The sequence below is a fragment of the Ipomoea nil genome, unplaced genomic scaffold (assembly GCF_001879475.1).
Source record: "Ipomoea nil cultivar Tokyo-kokei standard unplaced genomic scaffold, Asagao_1.1 scaffold1407, whole genome shotgun sequence".
Taxonomy (NCBI): Eukaryota; Viridiplantae; Streptophyta; class Magnoliopsida; order Solanales; family Convolvulaceae; genus Ipomoea; species Ipomoea nil.
This window is the reverse complement of record NW_017617835.1, coordinates 4482711-4506254: the sequence shown is the minus strand read 5'-3', so window position 1 is coordinate 4506254 and position 23544 is coordinate 4482711. Positions and strand designations below refer to the sequence as shown.

The following is a 23544-nucleotide window of genomic DNA, read 5'->3' as shown; positions in this document are numbered from 1 at the left end:
ATACTTATCGAGTAGATAGAATATGATTCTCATCACCGATCGAGTAGATAGAATATAATTCTCATACCAACAGATTACGTGTTAAATTTTTGCCAACAAGATGAAGCATGATTCTCATCCAAATCCATCAATGCTTTGACCACAGTTTCAAATGCCCTTTCACCCTTTCAGCTCTTGGCTCCCTGAGCTTCTCATCATCTTCTTCTATGCCCATTTCTGTTGAATGTTTAGAACTTTTACTGTTCTGAGAAACCCACCACCTAGAGAAAATGACACTTCTGCTCAGATAAAAGAACCAGAACCCAACTAGTTGAAACTTCATATAACACACAATGTAATTATTTGGACACGTGGGTGTAAAGAGTGTCATGGAGAGCCATGCAGGGAATGCAATAGCAAATAGGGGAACAAGTTTAATCTAGACTTGCTTCCATGCCTTACACAATCCATCATACAACAATCCATGGAAGATGGTTAATTACAAGAGTTTTCAACAACCGGACAAAGATCCGTCAGTTCTACAAAGCAAATCTTATTCATCCAACAATCCATGGAAGATGGTTAATTGCATTAGATCTAGTTCTTCTGAATATTTAATCATAGCCATACAGGTGTGAGATACTCATGCTGGTTCAATACCCCTCAGCTGCTCTCTTCTTTTTCCAGAGTGTTAGCAGTACCTCAACACCCTCCTTCATTTCCGCTTTCCTGCCTTGTGCATAGTTCCACAGTTCTGAAGTGATGTACCTTCCGCTTGGGTTGTATTCATTTACCTCAAACAAAGCGTCTGTGACAGCCTTGCACACTTCCTCGCCATAATTTTTCTTCAGGTCATTCAGTTTTTCATCTTCATCATCTATTACATACTGAAAAAGACATACCATATCCCAATAAATCCAAGGAAAAAAGAAACAATCTAGAGAAAATATTTCTCTAAGTAGAAAAGACTTTCTTTTATATGACACTACTCATATAGCATACCTTTTCTTAATTTAAACTCCCTCCGGAGCTCATTCATTGGCCAACAGTTAAATAAACCAACACACTATACTAGAACTCCATATGTTTCTAAACTCTTTATCATCACTAAAAAATATATTCCGTACAATGACATTATATATATAATCAATTATAATTAAAAGTATACCGGATACATACCTTGGGTTTACCATCAACAGTTACCACTTTGATAGGATGCCATCCTGGATCTCTAAGGTACTCTTCCCACAATGAACACAGTTCAGAAGCCCTATCATCGGCATCCATCTCACCATACTTCTTACTCATTGCTTCTTGGAATGGTTTGCTGTCAAGCTCTCCCATCCGCTTCACACCAATAGGACCGCTTCTTGGTAATTCTTTCAAGCCCTACAAAGCAATTACGCAGATCCTTGTACAACGCTTATAAAAAATGCATAATCCAAAACTTCTAGTGCCCAAAGTTAGAGGAAATCCCCATTTTTTTCACTAAAAATTAGTTCTGATACTCATTACTTAAAACATTTGTTTATCCTTGAAGTAATATTGTTAGACCCAAGGGAGAGCATTGCATGCACTACCTTACCATAACAATATAAAGAGTTGATGCCCAGATGTCACTTTAAGTTTTGTTTACAAGTTTCAAATATAAAGAGTTCACAGCCAAAATCAGTAAAGTTGGCGACTCAATTCCCAGGCAGCATTAGCATGTAACAGGTGAGGCATTTAATGCTATGTAAATACTTTATAACAAGAGGCTCAGTATGTTGCACTCAACTTTGATCAGTTTCACTAGGGAGCAATAACATTAGCCACCTATCTTAAGATAGTTTTGAGACATGACCATAGAAACAGTTTGTAGACTTGATAAATAACTAAAGTAGAAAGTTAAGTAAAATATAATATTGCAAGCACTTACATTAACCAATTCTTTGCGAGCTTCCTGTAATTCATCGTTACTCTTTCGTTCCTTAACAATTAGTGTTTGGTTTAGTGCTTCTAAATCTTCAAGCTCTCCTTCCTTTTCTCTTAGATTCTTGAGCAGTCCATCCACTTTATTAAGAATTTCTTGATTATCTTCATCTCCTCCCATATGCTTCATCACATTTAATGCCCCTCTCAGTTGCTCAATTTCCAGTTCTGCTGCTTGTTTTGCATCTAGTTGTTTCTCCAGCCTAATTATTCTTTTGTGAAGGTCTTCCTTATTCCTCTGAAATCAGTAAAATGAAACCCACGTGATCTGTAATATATACTGCAAACTTGGTTATCTTAACACTACCGCTTAATATTAAAATGAACATTAAAAATGACAACAAACCTTCTGTTCTTCTGCTAATTTCATCATTTTTTCATCAGCCTTTCTCTGCTCTTCAGCCGCAGCAGAAAGTGAACTGTTTTTTACAGCATTCTGGAAGACAAGAAATTACATCAACTATCTTTTGAAGTAAGATCATTATTGGCACGTAATTGCAAAACCTAGAACTGATGCAGCCAAGGCATCATTGCAACAATATCCTTTAGCTTGATTTTTCCATTCTGGTTACAAACAATGAGGGCCGGGTGGAGGCAATGACATTGAACCTGACTATTCTGCCTAGGGAAAGGTGTGTGCTATCATTGCAATGGCACCTAGTTCTAGATTGATTTTTTCCATTTAAGCCACGTGTAAGCTTAAGAGCAACAGCAGCCAGAATGACGAGAAAAACTAATTTCAGAGACTTAAGTATTCTTTAAGCTTACAAGTGATTCAAAAATCCATGACTTGTATATCTTTTCATCTTTTTTTAATAAGATGTCATTCATGTGCATTACATTGCCTACAATAATTGTCAGTTCCAAGACAATTAACTCCCTACAATCAAGTTAACAATTACTAGGAAACATAATATTGGTTGATTTGGTTCACTCCCTAGCATATTTTTAAGCGTATGTGTGTGCGCATCAATGGATAAGTTGTTTGCACTAACTATATGGCATGTGTGCATGCGCATGCAAATTTATTAAAAATAAAAAAAAACATTCACAAAATGAAACCCAAAAAAATAAATAAATAAATAAACAATAAGCACAAGAGAACTAGAGAAGTATCTCTATTTGATGTTCACCTAAATACCACATATTGACACTGCAAACCGATACTTAGATAGGGTCATAATAGCAGTTTTTCTACTGATTAGGTTGAAACTCCATTATAAAGGTTAATCATAGTCTACTTAGAAAAATAATAATCTGAGGAAACTGTACTGTAACATTATTGCTGACATCAGAATAGAAAAACTCAAGTAGAAAAGTGGTACCTCTTCAAGCTCGTCAGAGAGTTTCTTCCTTTCACTTTCATTTCGGGCCTCACGTTTCTCCAACTCTTGACCCCGGACCTCAAGCTGTTGCTTCTGATTTTCCAGTTGCAACTTAAGCTTCTCATGATCATTAAATATCCTCTGCAAATGATCACGTGCATTTGACTGGATCTTTTTTATCTCTATTCATGTACAACAGAAAGGGAAAAAAAAAATTTAATCAACATGCTAGTTAATACAGTATCATTAAAACTTGGTTCTGACTGTCTGCATAAATTCCCACCTTCATTATAGGATTGAAGAAGTTTATCCTTTTCCGCAATCAATATGCTCAAAGACGCAGATGTCTCCTCACATTTGTTCTCCATCTCTATCAAGTGCAGATTTTTCTCTTCAATAACATTTGTCAAATTGGACACAAGCTTACTTGCCTTCCGAGCTTCTTCCTCCATTAAATCAGAAATGGTTCGAAGGTCTCCAATTTTCCGTAGATTTTCACCAATTATGGTAGTTGCATGATAGTCATCTGCCCGAGCCACCCATGCAAAAAGATCAGACTTTTTCCCATTACTGGCTTTCCAGTCCTTCTTGCCATGATGCTCACCCTTATAAGCGTTCTCAAACGACATAGCATTGCTGAACCCAGCCCAATCTTTGTTAAACTCAACAAGTGCAGTTCCTGAATGACCTTGGTAGTTCCATAGGGGACGCACTCTTGTTGGATTGAAACCTCTCCTTATGTATTGATCCCTCAACTTAGAACCACTCTCCCCCACATAACGTCCTTCCTTAAGTTGAGTTGGAAGGTTCACAACAATTCCAATCCATGGCCAAACAAACATCTCATCATGGTCACAATCTGCTAAAGGATCTGCTTCAACCTCAGCCTTTGATGGGCCAGCAGCTGCAGTGTCATCTTGCAAGTACTTTGCCAATCCAAGATGATTTGCCTTGTCCTTTGCAGTTCGCTTATTCGAGTTACAACTGCCCACTCCACTTGCATGTTGCAAGAGCTCATTGTACATGAAATCCCGCTTCCTTTTCTTTGGACAATACGGGCAAGTGTAGGCTTCATCTGATACCCTAACAGAGAGGTTTCCAGTTTTCAATTTTTTGTACGACTTCTCCTCATATTCCTCTATCTCAGAATCACTTATATCAGTGTCATCCCCAGAACTGTTGTCCATTGAACTGCCATAAATACAATTTTATAATAAAATCAAACTACCAGACAAGAAATCATAGTATTAGAGGTAGATAACCATACCCTTCATTAAAATTCCAAGAAATTTTAAATTACAATAACAATGTACCAAAGATAAGAATCAATGCAGAAAACAGAGTGAGAAGAAGTTAATAGCATTGCATGGTAGAGTAAAAAATTCTGCTGTCAAGATTTCACTTCCCAAGTCGACAGAGCAACATAATGTACATAAGAATGAACTCTTAACCCTTTTTTAGCAAGCTCCCTTCCACCCTGACAGTGTAACTCAGCTTGAACATCCAAATAAAAAAACAACAACAAAATACCCACTGACTATACAATATGAGCTGATAATCTTCACTTCAAGGTAAAATAGGAAAAAAAAAATTAAAAACAAAAAGAAAATCTGCAACTGCAACAGCAACAGCATTTTAGCACCACCATTTTCAGAAGCTCCTAAGCAATTAAGCAAAACAGATCCCGGAAAATGAACAAAAACGAACAGACCCATAAACGTGATATAATTAAGGAATGTTCCAGCAATGATCTTATAAAGTGCGGTGAAGAATTTAAAGCGCATACGAAGAACATTTCAGGTGAAAAAAAGAAAAAATCACAACTCTCCCAACCTACAGAAACGCACCAAACAAAACGATAAGGGGGGAGAAATTACACTAATCGGATCAAAGGTTTCGCATGGAATTGAGCCCCGCAGTCCCGCACCTAAGAGCGTGGATCTGGCAAGAAGCAGATTTTTCTGGGGATAATTAAGATAGAGAGAGGAGAATAGGGTTTTTGAGCACTTTTTTGACTGAAAGGAGAGTGAATGAGAGAGTGAGTTTCGAGGTACAGTGGGAAATACATACGGAGTATATAATACGGAGATATATATATGTATAGAAATACAGCATTTATACACTATCCGGATTGACGATCTTACAGACATATTCACACTCGCAACTGAAGTGCGTGACCGTACCCAAATCATGTCTTCATGGTATCATACGCGTGACACAACTTCATACAGATTACAGAGTATAGTTTTTTAGGGCATCCCATTATTGTTTTTGGGAAAATTTTTGAGGCATTGAATCGTATGTGAAAGTGAGAGGAGGAGAGAGAGTGTGACATATCTTGCAGGAAGTGTGATTTTTAGACTGAACATGTAGGATTTGTGTAAAGAAAATATACGTTTTTAATATTTTTTAGATTGTAGTATATGTTCATTTAGACTTTCTCAATAGGGGTCAACACCGCCCCCACCTCCACTGAAGCTCGATCTCATGACCTTCCATATAGGAAAGTCACTACATGTCATTTGAGCACAAGATACTTGGCGACCAGTAACAAATTATTTACTCTAAGTTTGCACAATGTTGCCTACAAATCGATGGTTAATTAAAAGTACATTATATGGTAACTGTGTATACATAATTTAAACTACTGTCTATAATACACATGGTATGTCTTAGTCAATATATAATTTGTGAACAAAAGTGAGGTGAAATTTACTCAAATGTACACTAATGAATGGTGGTTACAATAAATTAAATTTAAAATAATTTCAATAAAATCTCGTTAATCAAGTCAAAGACATAAAATTAGACAGAAGGAGTATTTTAACATGAATATTAAACACACACACATATATAGGGAATGGATCAGGTGCATTTGTAGTTTCCCGTGCGGTTGATTAATGTGCGTGAGTTTTATACTTAGTGTGTGTGAGTCTTGTGCTTAATGTGCCTGAGATTTGTACTTAATGTGTGTGAGTGTGTAATGTTAATGTGCGTGAGTTTTGTACTCAATGTGCCTGAATATTGTGCTTAATGTGCGAGAGGTTTGTGCTTAATGTACATGACTTTTAACACAATCACACAGGAAGCTATAAACAAAATACATTCAGACCACAAACTCACACACATTAAACACAAAAGTCAGACGAAGACGTATATGATGACGAACAGAGAGAGGGGAAGAGAGGATTAAGGGAATAGGAAGAGAAGACGAAGACGTATATGAAGAAGAACAGAGAGAGAGAGGAAGAGAGAATTAAGGGAAAAGAGATGAAGAGAAGACGAAGACGTATATACAAGAGCAGCAGGAGCACATTAACATTACACACTCACGCACATTAAGTACAAATCTCAGGCACACTAAACACAAGACTCACGCACATTAACATTACACACTCACGCACATTAAATACAAAACTCAGACACATTAAACACAAGACTCACGCACATTAAGTACAAAGCTCACGCACATTAATCAACCACACTGGAACCTTTCACTATATATATATATATATATATATATATATATATATATATATATATATATATATATATATATATATATATGTGGCAAAGAATAAAAACTTAAATTTTATCAATGTTGAAAATTTCCAAGTAACTGTGAGCCCGTGAACATAAAGTACTGTTTTCCAGCTTATAATAATGACATAATATATTGCCAGATTTTCCCCCCAGATTTTCTAGTTTTTACTTGATATATTTGGGAAAAGAGAAGTATAAAAGTAAAAAAACTGAAAACATTAAACATTATTACTAAAACCTGCAAGGAGTCATTGAAGTCACCATTCCAAGATTCTACTGTCCTTTTTAATTTCATTTGTCATTTTGCGCTTTTACAGTTACTTTTCGTCAGATCAATCAATAATTTTTTCTTCTTCTTTTCTCAAAAAAATAAAAAATAAAATTAATAATTTATGTTGGCAGGTTTTAGACCAAGTAGGATGGAGAAAATTAGTGTCAGGAAAAAAAAAATGATTTAGAGCATCTACTGTAGAGAATAATGAGGAGTTATTTCACAACTTTTGAGGTGCAAATTAAATGCCATATTGGAAGAGTGAGGTGAAGAGATATATGGTTTTTTTTCCCTTCAAATAACGAGTTATTTCTCTTCCCAAGGAAGAGAAATAAATGAGAAGACAGCAACGCTCACAGCAACTGTCACGCCGGGTGTGTCACGCGCGCCTGACAAGGCCATTACTTTATTTATTATTTTTTTAAAAAAATTAGTTTTGGTTTTTTTTTTCCTCCCCTTTCCACATTCTCTTTTCTAATCACTCTTACATTCTCCCCCAAATCTCCCCAAGTGATACGGATGCTCCGCTAACAGGAACGTGCAGTGCACGTGCACCCATGCACTTTTTTTTTGTAGAGCCCACAAAAAATTGTTCTCTTGCAATTTTTTTTTTTTTTCACTTTCTTCTCCCCTATATCCGCAAGTCACTTTTTCTCTCAGCCCAAAAAAAAAAAAAAAAAAAAAAAAACTCCTAAACAAACCTGGTTGGGGTTGTTATCAATGCACATTATCGAATAGTGACTACAATTTTCCATTATCATTTCAAAATATAATAATTTTTCTCATAAATTTTCTAAAATTTTACAAAAATTGCTCATATGAGAGAACGTGTTACATATTGTTATGGAATATATATTGTATAACGGGATATATTTTAATTGATTAATTATCAAATTGAGAGTTTCATTGAATTAAAATCAATTGATTGAAACATTTTATGTCATGTGAGATTCGTTTCATACAAAATATGTATAATTGTTTGGTTTGAAACCGATGGCTCAACACAATGGAAGAAATAGTGTATTTCTCCCTAAGTTATAGTGATGTAGTTTATTTCCTCCTCAATTATAAGTGTATCACTTTTTTCTCTTGCAAATTGTATTGAAGTAGTTATTTTTACACAAACTAGTATTTGCGCCCGTGCGATGCACGAAATGGATTTGTTATAATATATTAAAAGTATTTAGATTGATATATAGTTATTTAAATTAAACATCAAATATTATATAGTGAAGTTGAAGATATGGTTTGGATTATTTATGTGTTTTGATGTTATCATTGTTTGAATTTGAGCAAACAATTGCTCAAATTAATAGCTAATGTGTAGATGTAGCATGCGGTACTGTAATTTGGAGATTTTATTTATCATTGTTTAGTTTTTTTTTTTTTAATAAATTAGGCAAATATGTTTGTTCTCTAGCAACTCAGTTATATGAATGAATTGCTATCTTAATTCATTTGTATAGAATATATATTTTTTTGTCTAGATATATAGCAATTTTGTCATTTAAAAAAACATAATATCAACGATTGTATTTACACATTATTGAAACCTCTTTGTAGACGACATTGGTAGTAGCAACGCAATCATGTCCATCATCGTATAGAGCTAACACCTTCGGTCCATCAGAATAGGTGACTCGAGTGAAAATAATAATGGTAGAGTATTAGTCAATTAGCGATCCTTTTTATATTTTAAGTCAATTAGTAATATCAAATTCATTTTCAGCAAATTATTCTTTTATATTTTTAGTCAATTAGAATGTGATATTTTTACCTAATTTTCGTTTCATTTTTAATTGATGATGTATACTATTATTATTGAAATATTTTCGTTCCATTTTTAATTTATCTTTAATATTGTTTAAAATATGCATTTACTATTTATGATGTAGAATTATTATTGAAATATTTCCATTAAATTTTAGTTTTCGTTGAATTTTTAATTAAAATGCAATGATCTAACCATTTATTTTTTTCATATTAATCAATTATGTATCATTTTTTATTTGCAATCAACTATTAGTATTCATTTCTTTTTATATTTTCAGTCAATTTGTAATGTCATATTCATTTTCAACCAATTATTCTTTTTTATTTTCAGTCAATTAGCCAATTAGAATATCAAATGCAACGATATTTTTACTCAATTTTCGTTCCATTTTTAATTGATGATGTAGAATATTAGGAATAAGGGTTAAATAGGCCACTGAATTGCACACCAAACTATAATTAGGCCATCAAACTCAAAAAATATGCAATTAGGTCCCTGAACTACGCATTGAATTATGTTAGTACGTGAGAGCATTGAATATGGAAACAATATTACCAAGATTTTAGTTAATTTCTATTTTACATTTGCTTACAAAATAAGTTGTATTAAATTAGTTGGTAATAGACATCCAAAAATTCTACATGATAATATCATATATAATATTACCAATTATGCTAATATGTTATTACCTAATTAATTAATATCTTTTCTACACAGTATTATAAATACGTAAAAAAAATATGGAGAATTTGCAAACAATAATGTTACCAAAAATATTATTATATTATATAATATAATTAATATGTCTTTTATATATCGTATTATGTTATTACATTAATATAATATGTAAATATGGAAACAATATTACCAAAATTTTAGTTAATATTCATTTTACATTGGCTTACAAAATAAGCTTTAGTAAATTAGTTGGTAAAAATACAGCTACGCATGAAAGATGAATTCAATCTAAAAATGACAGTTTATAGTTTTGTATGTGCACATGCACACATAAAGATGATGAGTTTTTTTCATATGAAGATAGATAGTAATTATGTAGGTTGATTATTTATAATATATTTGAAAGTAAAATTTGAGGTCTAAGATCATATAGCCATATAGGGCACTCTTTGATCCTAAAGCAATAAATAATTAGTTAATTATATACACATTTAGCAGTACCAATGTTATTACTAATACTTTATATATATATATATATATATATATATATATATATATATATATATATATATATATGCAGTATTGAACCTTTAATGTGAGATAAGAAAGAATAATCAATTAAATGATGCCTTTTATTTGGATGCACTGAGACTATTACAATGCTCCACCACTTTGCAAACATGTACAACTTTGACTTTATTTTATACTTTAGATTATACTTTGCTTATCCTTTGAATTTTTATGTATTATTTTAAGCTAATTTATTTATTAACGTTAAAAAAAAATACATTTTAAAGTGTGACAATTTATACTAATTAATCATTTTAAAAAGTGGCAAAAGATGATTAGAAAATTTGATGCCAGTGCATCAATTTAAAAAAAAATGTTTTATTGCTACTGTTTATCTCAATCATCTCATAAATAGCAATAATGTTTCTTAGATGGGTCTAATTAACACGTAAACTAAAAAAAAAATAACAATCATAAACAAAATATGTACAAAAATAAATGATAAAAACATTATGATAATGATTAAGACATAATAAATTTACTTTTCAAGAAAATCACAAAACTCTAAAATCCTAATTGAAAAGGAGCTATGTATCAAGAGTTACATATCTTGATATAACTGGCTAATAAAAAAGAACATTCATTACTTGTCCTTATTCAAACACTTTCAAATATAAAGAAAAGTTTAAACATTTGTGTTTAGATTAACTCTTTGTATAATTCTTAACTCTACACAATTGCATAAGAACAACCATAGGATTTGCAAGGCCAAAATTAATAAAAAAAAAAAAAAATCAACTCTTGGTATATGTTGATCTCACACGGTAGCCTTCAATTGATTGTCCCTATAAACAAATAAACTACTTAATAAAAAAATACATATACAAAATACAATAAAAATAGCAAAATTAAATAATTTACTTTGTATTCACGTACAATTAGAAAAGCAATAAGTTAAGAAGGCTTCCCTGCAATGATCTTATCCAATGGGGAGTATATCTCAACGACCCTACCAATAATGTCAAACATGTTAATAAAAAAAAAATTAAGATGTAGATTAAAATTGTAAATGAAACTTACCAACAAACGGTTTATCATCTACAGACTTCAAAGATGAAAATGATTTCAATAAATAAATTTGTCTAGGAAAATTGTCATTTTTTTTATTCTTTAACCAAAGTAGCATAGTTGAATTACAACATAAAATAATGAGTGCATTTTTTGTAAATATAGAAATTAGTTATCACCATAAATTTTTTAATGGCATAAACTTTTCACTTTGAAAAGCTTACAGTACTTACCAACATGCTCCCTTGGTATATGAGCATGAAGTTTCCTACAATGGAGTAAAAAAGAAAAGTGTTATTTTGCAATTTATTTTTACAGTATAGGAAGCAACTTTGGAATACATCTTTTTCCCAATTTCATATACAACACGAGTTGTAGAAAAAAAAATCGAAAAAAATACCATTTAATCGTGAAATATGCACTCTCTAGATTTTATGGAATCACTCCCCTTTCTCTATGGGACTTCATATAGGTGCACACCAATCACCATCTAATAGTTCTAAAAGTCTTCAATGGAGAAATATCCAGGGCAAGGATAAATATTGGAGTCGTAGAAAAAAAGCAAAATTGAAAAAAAATACCTCTTGATCGTGAAACATGCACTCTCTAGATTTTATTGAATCACTACCCTTTCTCTGAGACTTCATATAGGCTAGGTGGGCACCAATTGCAGTCTAATAGCTCTGCAAGTCTTCAATGGAGAAATATCCTGGGCAAGGATAAACATTGGAGTCGTTGTTTGTTAGTATACATATCTATATCTCTATATATAATTACTCAATATAAATAAATGAATAAAAGGAAAAAATATTACCAATTAATAGATTTACCAATTAGGTTAATACATGAATATGGAAACAATATTGATTTTATTTAATTTCTATTTTACATTTGATTATCAAATAAGTTTTACTACAAAAGTTTGGGCGGGAAAATGAAATAGGAGGATTTTACTTTTATATATATATATATATATATATATATATAGATAGATTAATTAACTATTCACAACAAACATTTAAAAGCATAAGCACTAATGTTTTTTTTTTTTTTTTTGGGGGGGGGGGGGGTGTTAATGGATATAAGCTAAATTTCCCAATAATGTCATTCTTTTAATTCAAGTGTGTAAAATAGACAAAGATAATTTCTCTAAATTCTCACTTTTGACCATGCAATTAGGTACAAAATAGACAATATAATTTATGTAAATTCTCATTTCTGACCATGCAATTAGAATTTGAAAATGGAAATTAAGAGAAATTAGCTTATCTATTATGTGCACTTGTGTTAAACGGACGATAACATAAAAAGATGTAGATAATATTCTTAAAAGTTTTCATTAATTAATTAACACTTTTTGGTTAAAATATCCGATTCAGGAATATTTGAATGTGTCCCAAGAACATCGATGTAGTATATGAAAAGCCCCACTTAATATTTGTTCTCGTCGAGGTTTAAAATACTGATTTTTGAGTTTTAAATGAGTTTACTGTGCATAATATAATTTGGTGTTGAGTCCCGAAACTATATTGGTTTGATTTACTTTCTCATGAGTCGATAGGCTGGTTAATTAAGTGACAAAGTTATATTGACTCAATTATTATGGCAATTTATATCGTGAACCAGGGTCCACATAACATTGTGGCTCATGGATCAAAACGATATCGTTTTGATATTTAAGCTTTAACCAATTCCAACACTGATTTCAATTTATTCTAGGTACATAATCAATATTTTTAAGGTAGAAATTTTCATAACACGAGACAGACAAACTCACAACACAAGACACATACACATTTATATATTTACTTATTCTCAAATATGATTTATGTAGATAATATATGTCCTATATGCACATAATTTCATAACTCAAGCCATAAATTTGTAAAATAAGACCACACAATATGTTGTGTGTTACACAAGTACACAACTACTAATCTATTTTAGGTAAAGAATCCATACGCTTAAGGTACATACTTGCATAACATGGAACAAACGCATAACATAAGACACATACACATGTTTTATATTTACTTTAGTTTATGTACATAATCAATATTCTTAAGGTACATAACTGTATAGCATAAGATACAAAAATGTATAACATAAGATACAAAATTGCATGTTATATTTACTTTATTTCAGACACATAATTGCATAACATGAAACACATAAATGTATAATACAAAACACATACACATGTTTTACAGTAACGTGAATTGAACAATAAATAATTACTGTCAAATTTAAAATTCAAAACTATGTCGTTTGTGATGAGGGCCACGGTAACGTTAAATGTCTTTGAATAATTAACTCGTGTTTGATGTTTTGGTGTAAATTGGATTGACGTTGATTTTATTTTATTTTATTTTTTTACTTGTGAATAGTTGTGATTAGTGAAGGGGGAAAAAGAAAAGAGGAAAGAAAAAGAAAAAGAAAAAAAGGTAACACCTTCGGGCAGCTAACGCCTGCTGAGTCCGGTTTCCGGTGGGTCGGCATCTATTCATCTTCAGAGAAGTGGATCCCCGACGTCTGAACTGCAATTGCCGGGAATTTGAAAGCATCGAACATGTTCTCACAGTTCGGAGCGACGGCGGACTCACTGAGCAAAGCCTCAACGTTGGCGTTCCGGATCGGCACGGATGCTCACCTCTACGACGATCCTGAAGACGTCAACATTGCCCCGCTCCTCGACAGCAAGTTCGACTCCGAGAAGTGCGAAGCTCTCAAGAGATTGCTTGCTCTCATTGCTCAAGGTTTTGATGTCTCAAATTTCTTCCCCCAGGTGCTGCTCATTTCGGAGTATTTGACTTCGCCATTTTCGCTTAATTAGTAATGAAACTTGAGAATCTATTTTTATTTTGATTGATTGATATGGTATGGTGTGAACAATCAATCTGATTGAGCAGATTTATTACACGAGCCATAAGTACGTTGCAGTTATTGATTCTTCTTCTCCTTTCTCTTTCATTGGTTGATGAATTCCTAGGTGGTGAAAAATGTGGCTTCACAATCATTGGAAGTCAAGAAGCTGGTTTACTTGTATCTACTGCATTATGCTGAGAAGTAAGAACCTCCACTATTCATCATTTCCTGTTATTTGACTTGCTAACAAGTACTCCATATCTTTTTAAATGCATCTCTTTGATCATAGGAACAAATATTCTTGCTGTCATTTCAGTTTCTCAGTTTAAACATATGCTAATGTAGTTTGATACAAATATATTTAATATTGGATGACTTACTGTTATGTTTTAGGCGGCCAAATGAGGCATTGCTCTCAATAAACTGTTTCCAGAAGGATTTGGGGGATCAAAACCCATTGGTAAGGGCATGGGCACTCCGTACAATGGCAGGAATCCGTTTACATGTGATTGCACCACTTGTTTTGGTGGCAATAGGGAAGTGTGCTAGAGATCCATCAGTATATGTTAGAAAATGTGCTGCAAATGCACTCCCAAAGTTGCATGATTTGCGGTTAGAAGAAAATGTAAATGCAATTGAAGAGGTAGGTTTTCTAACCTTTATGTCTTATCATACATCGATTACTCATTTTGAAGGCATGAATCTTAAAAAGAGGTAATGACAGAATATGTATAGAAGTTGTGGTCTGCCTTGTTCTTGTTAATCAGCTATCAGATTTCCTCCTCACAATATTTATTTATTTATTATTTTTAATATTCCAATGGTATGGAATAATTTACACCTCTTGTTGGTCTCTACTCTAGCTTTATAAACTAAAGGGATCTTGACACATTGATGAACTGATACCTTCAGTATTCTCTGACAATTTGTTTGAAGAGCAACCTTGATATCTATTTTAGTCTTTGAAATCCTTGAATGCACGTGAGTGAAGTAAAACCATTAATTATATATAATTCTGTTCCTCACAAAATGTTGTAATGATGCATAACTGTGGAAAGCCAACTTGCCAAATGATTGTTCTCTAGGTCTGCACTCCAATCATCACCTGTGTGTACAGTTGATATGTATGGTGCTATTGCAATGTGTTGCAGATTGTGGGTATACTGCTGAATGATAGTTCTCCTGCAATAGTTGGAGCAGCTGCTGCAGCATTTGCTTCTGTTTGTCCAAACAATCTCTTCTTGATTGGGAGAAACTACAGAAAGTTGTGTGAAACTCTTCCTGATGTGGAAGAATGGGGTCAAATTGTTTTGATAGGAATCCTTTTGCGATATGCTATTGCTCAACATGGGCTTGTTAAAGAGTCCATAATGATAGCTTCCTGCTCCTCTAAGAACTATAATTCTGAAAAAGAGAGATCAGACACCTCTTTTACAATGAAAGAGGGCACTGATGACTCAGGAAATGAGGTTCATGAATCTGAGATGGCAAATATGGTTTCTAGGAGTTATCTCGAGGGACCAGACAAATATTTGTCTAGATCAAGTTCTGAGAAGGCTAGCTCTGAATGGGATCCTTCATGTTTCACATCTGCCAAAGGTAATGATGATGTGAAGCTCCTGCTGCAATGTACTTCACCTCTGCTGTGGAGTCGAAATAGTGCAGTAGTACTTGCTGCTGCTGGGATTCACTGGATTATGGCACCAAAAGGAGAACTTAGAAGAATTGTTAAACCTTTGTTGTTTCTCCTGAGATCATCTAGTGCCTCTAGATATGTGGTAATTCTCTTCTCTTTGAAAATATTTGGTTAACCTTACTTGATTGTCATTTGAATTACCATATTGGATCTACTCTGGTTATGATTCTAGATCAGAGCCAGTCAAGAAAATTGACAGCTTGACTTCTTTGTGCCAGTTGTTTATACATTACATTGCTAGATGACCATGTAATATCTTGGTGCATTTGTAAAATTTATTCACTTGCCTTGGATTCAGAAGAAAAGTGGTTCCTGCATATTCATTGAAAATTACTCTTTCATTGACTAATTCAGACGTCAGACATGACACATATATATACAAGAGTTTTCATGCAAGGGTTTATAAATTTGTTTTCCTAATTGGAGAATACCACACTGGTAGAAGTTATACTGGACAAAGGTAGTAGGGATACTAATAATAAAAATTTATCCTCCTAAAAAATTATTATTGAGCAGTTGAGAATTAATTGATTGCTAGTTTTATATTGATGCTTATTACTGACAAAGTACCTTGTGTTGGTCTTTTATGTTGGTGCTTAATAATATAGGTCCTCTGCAACATTCAAGTGTTTGCTAAAGCAATGCCATCTCTCTTTGTTTCACATTTTGAAGACTTCTTCATAAGTGCTACTGATTCATATCAAATAAAAGCTCTGAAACTCGAGATACTATCTTTGATTGCTACAGAATCATCAATTCCGCCAATATTTCAAGAGTTCCAGGTACTCTCTCTTTCTCTGTATATGTTGTTGTTGTTGTTGTTATTTTTTTTTTTTGAAAGGAGTTGTTATTATTATTATTATCATTTTGCAAGTGAGGGTTTTAGGTATAAATGTATAATGTTTGCTACTTTGGTTGTGCATTTCTTATCTTAATGCTGTAATAAAGATGAAAGTTCATGTCCTTATGGTGCAATATTAAGGTATAATCTTTTTGGTGCTGTCTAAGAATTGATTTGTGAAACCAATGTGTATAGTTTATGCGTTTTTAGGATTATGCTAGAGATATAGACAGGAGATTCGCTGCAGATACTGTTGCTGCAATTGGTCTATGTGCTCAACGACTTCCCAGTGTAGCCAACATATGTTTGGAGGGGCTACTAGCATTGGTTTCATCAGGTGAGTATTCTTTTTGTTTCATGGGTTCTATTGGAGAATTATGCTTTATCCTTACTTTTGAGCTTGATGTTTTCTCTATTTGATTTTAACTTCATGTGATCATGAGCACTGCAGAAATTTCAAATCTTGACATTGCATCTATGGAAGGAGAAGAAGTTATTTTGATTCAAGCAATAAATTCCATCAAGACCATCATAAAGCTGAATCCTTCTTCTCACGAGAAGGTACTTTGTTGTGAAATCTATGTTTCTGCACACTATGGTTTCCACATCCATTATGGGCTTTGAAAGCTGTACTTTAAGATGATATCTGTAGCCTTATTTACTTTGGAACTTTTGTCTTCTAGTGGCCAATTATTTCTCACAGTAACTTCTTGTTCCAAAATAAATGTAATCTCTAGTCTTTTGGAAATAAGGGGAGATCAATTGGTTTATGACTTTATGTGTCCCTCCCACTCTCCCTGTGCCAACCGGCATGTGTGTAATAGTCTTTTGGAAATAGAAGGAGATCAATTGCTGTATGTGCATCCCACCCAGTGCCAAAGGGGGAAAGGGTACTACATTAAAATTTGTTTCTCTATCATAATATTTAATAGAGTAAATGATAACTTTCATCAAATTAATGGGTAGATAAGAGCAATTTATCCTAAAATTTAATTTTAGGTAAATCAGAAACCTGATTATTATGTTTTGGGTGACTGAAAATTTGGGCACTATATCTCTGAACTTTTGAAGTAAAGGTTTTCTATTGAGACCTTAAAGAAGCAGAAGGTATCCTCTGGCCATTTATCTCATTTTTTTTGGGGTACTATGGAGTATGGATACATGCCATTGCTTGAAGTGAAAATAGGTTCACTTGTTAAGGGTCAATACTCTGACCAAAGAGCTTTCTATTAGTATGATTGAAGATATTATTTGTAACAGATAAACTTCTGTTAAGAGCTTTGAGAATTTGACATATTTGATAATTGACTCTACTTGAGAAAATTCTATTTGTAAAGGTCAATACTCTTCTAGTTGAAGAATTTGGATATATGTACATAAAAAGAGGTTGATATCAAAATTGGAAAGTCTGAATACACAATACAGAGTAAATGAGAATATTTGCATCTTTGTTTTGTTTCCTAACTCGTGCATTTTGCAAAAGGTAATTGTTCATTTGGCTCGAATTTTGGATTCTATCCGGGTTCCAAAAGCACGGGCAATGATCATATGGATGGTTGGAGAGTATAACACCGCTGGGCATATCATCCCAATGATTTTACCCACAGTTCTCAAGTATCTTGCTTGGTGCTTTACTTCAGAAGCTCTTGAAACAAAGATGCAGATTCTTAATGCTTGTGTCAAGGTAGGTTAACATGAACTGCTTCTTTTTCACACTTTAACTTATTGTTATTCATTTCCTTGTTTGAAATGCTGAATATTTCATCCTTTTATTGCTGTACATCCTTTCTAGGTCATGTTGCTTAAATTGGCCACCTCCCTAAAATAAGTATATTTGATGTCACATGTTAGAACTTAGAAATCACAAGGTGGTGCTCCATGGGTTGCAAAAGAGCCACTATTTCTCTGCAACAGAATGATGTTTTTTGAACACATAATTATCTGATTATTTTTCATTTTATTAAAGCATTTCTTGCCAGCTAATCTATTCAGTCTTTTCTGAACCTTTGAGAAACTTTTTTATTATTAGTCGTCATTAATTATTGCCAGGTAGTATTGTGTGCAAAAGGGGAAGATATTTTGAGCTTCAGAAGAATCTTAAACTATGTTCTTGAACTAGCCAAATGTGACTTGAGCTATGATCTCCGTGACCGTGCACGCTTCATAGTGAAACTCTTCTGTAGCACTGACATAGAAGAAGCAAATGACCAGTCAGAAACTAAGAGCCCTTTGCATTTACTTATTGAACGGTTATTTGTGGAACAGACAAAATTACCAGCTGGAGAACCCTTAAGTTGTCAGGTTTATCTTCCTGGATCTCTCTCACATATGGTTCTTCATGCAGCTCCCGGATATGAACCTCTTCCACAGCCTCATAGTTTAAATTACACTGGCACCAGTTATCCATCTCATGTTGTACAAGGAATGGAGAATCAAGAGGATGGAGCTACTGAGAGTGATTCATATGATGCAGATGATCCTGATTCGGTATCTGGATCTTTAGATGAGGAAATTGTATCAGGTTATAGTTCTCAGGATTCTCCAACTAGTGCAAGTGGCAATGGGGCAAGTCAATTGAGTGATCATGATGACAATACTGATCCATTGATTCACCTTTCAGATTCTGGTAATGCCCATAGAAATGAAATAGGTGGCTCAACAGAGGGTAAAGCCTGTTCTAGTTCCAATGAAATTAGTGAACTGTTGTCCAACAGAGCTCTGGAATCATGGTTGGATGAACATCCAGCTTCTGCTCAGAATTCATCTGACATAAGTTATGTCCGGCGATCATTTGCAAGAATTTCCATTGGCGATATAGGTAGCAGAGTTAAACCTAAATCCTATACCTTGTTAGATCCTGCTAATGGAAGTGGCTTGAGTGTTGATTATATATTTTCATCTGAGGTTTCAAGCACATCTCAGCTACTTGTCTGTGTTGAGGTCTGCTTCAAGAATTGTTCAACAGAGCCCATGTCAAATTTATTGTTGGTCGAAGAGGGATCTAATGAAACTACAGAACCTTCAGATCAAACAGTAACATCTAGGTAATGAGACTGCTATTGGCAGTGTATTTTCCTTAGCTTTTCTTTTCTTTGTTAATCAGTTTCTTAAATCACACATCACAACCTTCGTGATTTGTTTACTTCTTAAAACTCTAAAAGTGTCTCTCTACTTCATCTTGATCTGCAGTTCCCCAAACTCTCAGACTAAGGTGCCCTCTCTAGTTCCTATGGACGAGATTGCTGCCCTGGAGCCTGGTGAGACCTCACAGAGGACCCTCCAGGTCCATTTCCACCATCACCTGTTGCCTCTTAAGCTCATTTTATTGTGTAATGGCAAGAAGCACCCAGTGAAGTTGAGACCTGATATTGGATATTTTGTAAGACCTCTTCCAATGGACGTTGAACTATTCTCGAGCAAGGAATCTCAGCTACCTGGAATGTTTGAGTATGTAAGAAGGTCAGTTACCATATTACTGAAATCCTCAGGTTTCAATTCTTCTGAAAAGTTTTAGTATGCATTCAATTTCAGCGATGGCTTTTTGCAATTATGCTTGTGTATATTTGCTACTTGTCTTTCTTTCCCCCTTCAGAATCCTCCATATAAAAGTTTCCACGTTTTGCAACAGATGCTCATTCACTGACCACGTCGAAGAGCTTAGCAAAGTTGACCCAGCCACGACAGACAGCTTCCTTGTAATATGCCAGGATTTGGCTTCAAAGGTTCTTAGTAATGCAAACCTTTTTCTCGTGTCCGTTGACATGCCTGTCGGTAACAACCTAGATGATGCATCAGGGTTACGGTTAAGATTCAGCAGTGAAATTTTGAGCAACTCTATCCCCTGCTTGCTTACTATCACTGTTGAAGGTAAATGTTCCGAACCACTGACATTGTCAGTTAAAGTCAATTGTGAAGAAACCGTGTTTGGCCTGAATCTGTTGAACCGGGTGGTGAATTTTTTAACCGAACCTGCTAGATCTTGAAACCTAGTTATAAGCTCTAAGATTGAGAAAACCAATCACAACTATCCCTAGACTCCATTATAATTCAACCATGTACATTTGATATAGGCGTTTTCTTGTTCTTTTTACTGGCGCTCTCTCCATTTTCTTTCCACACATTTGCTTTATTGGATGGCTCAGATACCCCATCGAACCCAATGCTTGAATCTTTGTTGTAAACTTGTTTTGTCTTACCATTTTATTTGTATAAATGTTGTTGAGCTCTTGTCTTTATGTATTGAAAAACATATATATATATAACCTTTCATCATGAAAAAAAGATAAACTCAACAAATTTTAACAATGGTTTTGCTAGCAGTGTAGCGATTTCTGTGTATTTTGGCCTAAGAATTCTTTCTTTCTAATTTCTACATTTGGGAGACATCAATTTCTATTCTATTCCATTCCAATTCGGGGATGCTTTTGGTTTATAAAGGCAACAGGTATCGAAACTCAGACGCATAAGGTTGAATGTCAATCATCTTAGCCAATGGAGATTTCTTGTCCCCTTTGTCTTGGAGGCACTCCATTATCAAGGCTTTGAGTGTGCAAGAATGTGGTAATTGGCTATAAATCCATTCTATCAGTGACTCCATATCATCTGCGAAATCCTTCATATGCCACTGCATCAGCTTCGGAACCATTATTTTCTTCTTGCCTGAAACCCCCACCGCCGCCTCCAAATACTCCACTTTCGCTCTCTCCAGTTCGTTCACCACATCACCTGTATAAATCCTCAACTGCAAACCCAGAGCCGATTAGTCAGACATATTCATAGAAAAGTTAATTCGGTTCTCCTAAATGGGCAAGAAGGCGCTTACTGCTGGTGAAGACCAGCTGCCTCGACAGAGGGCGAAAGTGATGTTTGGTTCTGGGTAACCCAGCCCATAAGCATTCCTCAGCATGATTTCCTTCTCATCTCTTAGGTCCTTAAGAATCAAAGCCGGTGAACAAGTGTCAACAATGTAATTAACATACTAAAAGTTTAAACGGACATACTAAAAGTTTAAACGGACAGTAAGACTGTAAATAAGAACGGGGAAGAGATACGTTTACTCACATATTCAGTGTCAGAAGGATGCCTAAGGATGAAATGCTCAATTGCCAAGGCATTTAGCACAATTCCCCCAACATTTATTGCAGCCTTTACAAGACCAATTCAAAGAAGAAGAAGAAGAACCATTTTGAGTTCCAATCATTATATGATTACCAATGGCAAACATGGCTGAACAAGAACATAGAATGAGAAAGCAACTTACAACCTTATTCACAAGCGCCAGTTGATCTTCCTCTGAAGAAGGCAAACCGTGTTGCAGAAACACCTGAATAGAATCAAGATTTTACATTCATTATTCCTCTCATTTCATTCACCTTGTTCCTTAAAAGAACTCTTGACTTGTCTTACAGTACATGCATTATGCAGGCATTATAGATGTTGATCCAGAAAGCCAGCTTCTGCTTGTACGCCAAGAAACTCAAGTCTGCACTGCTGAGTTTATGCAGCAAAATCCTGGGAACAAAGCAAGAATCATCTCTAATCTCTAACTAACATAATTTCTTGAAAATGAAAGATCACTTGTTATGAGGTACCTTAACTTTCCCATCTCTGGAAGACATTCAGAAATGTGTCTGGTGTCCAGTGAGCTTCTCGAGACTTGGATGAAATTCTTGTACGACCCGATCTCTGTGATGCTGCCATCCCCTACATCTACCAAGATCCCATAAGGGTCAAGGTTTGATGCATAATCGTTGAACGAAAAGGTGGGGGCTGCGCAGTTCAATGAGGTTTTCGACATGAACCCTTTGGATTTCTTGCAGGAAAGCGTTGGAAGAACAGGTGATGAGCCTCTGCACTCAAGTGATGCCTTGTTTAGTTTGAGGAATATGGTTATCAGACATTTTATCAGTTCTTCTGAAAGCTTATTAGGCTTTTCGCAACTGATCTCGATATCTGGTTGGCTGTTATGCCTCCTGCGCCTTGATCCCCTCGAGCTCTCTCCTATTCCCACAACATACAATTACCAGATCGAAGTAATCAAGAACGTAACAATATATATAATATACAATTACCATTAGACATTGTGGAGGAAGAAATGCTTCTGAAATCCACTGGTGAACCAATGGAAGCTCTCCTTTCTCTTTGAATTGATCTGCCATTGATGTATTCTTCACAACTCTGTGAGTTGCTGGGCTGTTCATGAGCTCTGACCTCAACTGAATTTGCAGGTCTGGGAATCAACACCTTATTCTGATGAAGCTGTCTTCCCCATCTCTCCCTTCGTTCCTTCTCCCGAAACAGGTTAAGCTTCAGCTCATCCACTTTCCTCTCCAGCCAGAAGATCTCATCCTCAACCATTGCCAGCTCTTCTATTAGCTCCTGAACCTGCACGTGCATCTCTTCAAACTATCAACTATCAACTTAGACTTTTAGTTGAAATGGAACATATAAGAGTATATCTCTTTAAACTATCAACTTAGACTTTTAGTTGAGATGAAACATATAATATATCTCTTCAGACTATCAGCTTAGACTTTTAGTTGAAATGGAACAGATCGTGAGACTAAAACATCATCGTACCATGCGGGGGAGGGAGGAGAGGCAAGGACAAGAGGTGACAGGGCCATGGAGAGCAGCCTGGAGGACAGTTTTCATCTGCATCTGCCCATCAAGCTCCTGTCTCAACTCCTCCACTTCCTCTTCAAGATTATTATCCATTCTTTTCTGCTCTTTCTCCTCGCTCCGCTGCATCAACAAGTCTTCGAATTTCATCATTCAGACAAGAAGAAGAAGACAAAGAAGAAGAAGAGAAAACATCCTCAATCCCACCAACTCATTATTCTGGGAGGGTATATATATATTATGGATTTGTGTATCCATAAGAGGATGTGATTGCAAGCTGTGAAGATGGAAGACATTAATTATATTCGAGTTGCATTATGGAAATCATACTAAATTGATAGAAGAAGAAGAACGTGAACGTGAACTTCACCTACAAGTATAACTCCGTTTGAGGTGACAGAC

The 23544-nt window shown here is 34.6% G+C and overlaps 3 protein-coding genes across 3 annotated transcripts; 1 reads left to right on the top strand and 2 right to left on the bottom strand.

Annotated features, from left to right (window-relative positions):
• Positions 1-400: 400 nt before the first annotated feature.
• On the bottom strand, positions 401-5332 carry LOC109186600 (protein INVOLVED IN DE NOVO 2). The gene is made up of 7 exons (XM_019336654.1): positions 5153-5332; positions 3559-4466; positions 3276-3457; positions 2297-2386; positions 1898-2188; positions 1159-1368; positions 401-866 (listed from the first exon to the last, which is right to left on the bottom strand). Exons 2-7 carry the CDS (start codon positions 4460-4462, stop codon positions 633-635), a joined length of 1911 nt encoding a protein of 636 aa, XP_019192199.1. The 5' UTR covers positions 4463-4466; positions 5153-5332; the 3' UTR covers positions 401-632.
• Positions 5333-13521: 8189 nt separating this feature from the next.
• LOC109186753 (AP3-complex subunit beta-A) lies at positions 13522-20756 on the top strand. Its single transcript, XM_019336873.1, has 11 exons — positions 13522-13904; positions 14109-14185; positions 14378-14627; positions 15136-15762; positions 16289-16462; positions 16732-16858; positions 16973-17082; positions 18005-18205; positions 18571-19565; positions 19711-19980; positions 20150-20756. The coding sequence occupies exons 1-11, from the start codon at positions 13689-13691 to the stop codon at positions 20502-20504; spliced, it is 3402 nt and encodes a 1133-aa protein (XP_019192418.1). The 5' UTR covers positions 13522-13688; the 3' UTR covers positions 20505-20756.
• A 34-nt stretch (positions 20757-20790) lies between these two features.
• On the bottom strand, positions 20791-23382 carry LOC109186754. Its single transcript, XM_019336874.1, has 8 exons — positions 23101-23382; positions 22593-22905; positions 22113-22521; positions 21933-22032; positions 21785-21844; positions 21583-21666; positions 21344-21451; positions 20791-21262 (listed from the first exon to the last, which is right to left on the bottom strand). The coding sequence occupies exons 1-8, from the start codon at positions 23293-23295 to the stop codon at positions 20951-20953; spliced, it is 1581 nt and encodes a 526-aa protein (XP_019192419.1). The 5' UTR covers positions 23296-23382; the 3' UTR covers positions 20791-20950.
• Positions 23383-23544: the final 162 nt, after the last annotated feature.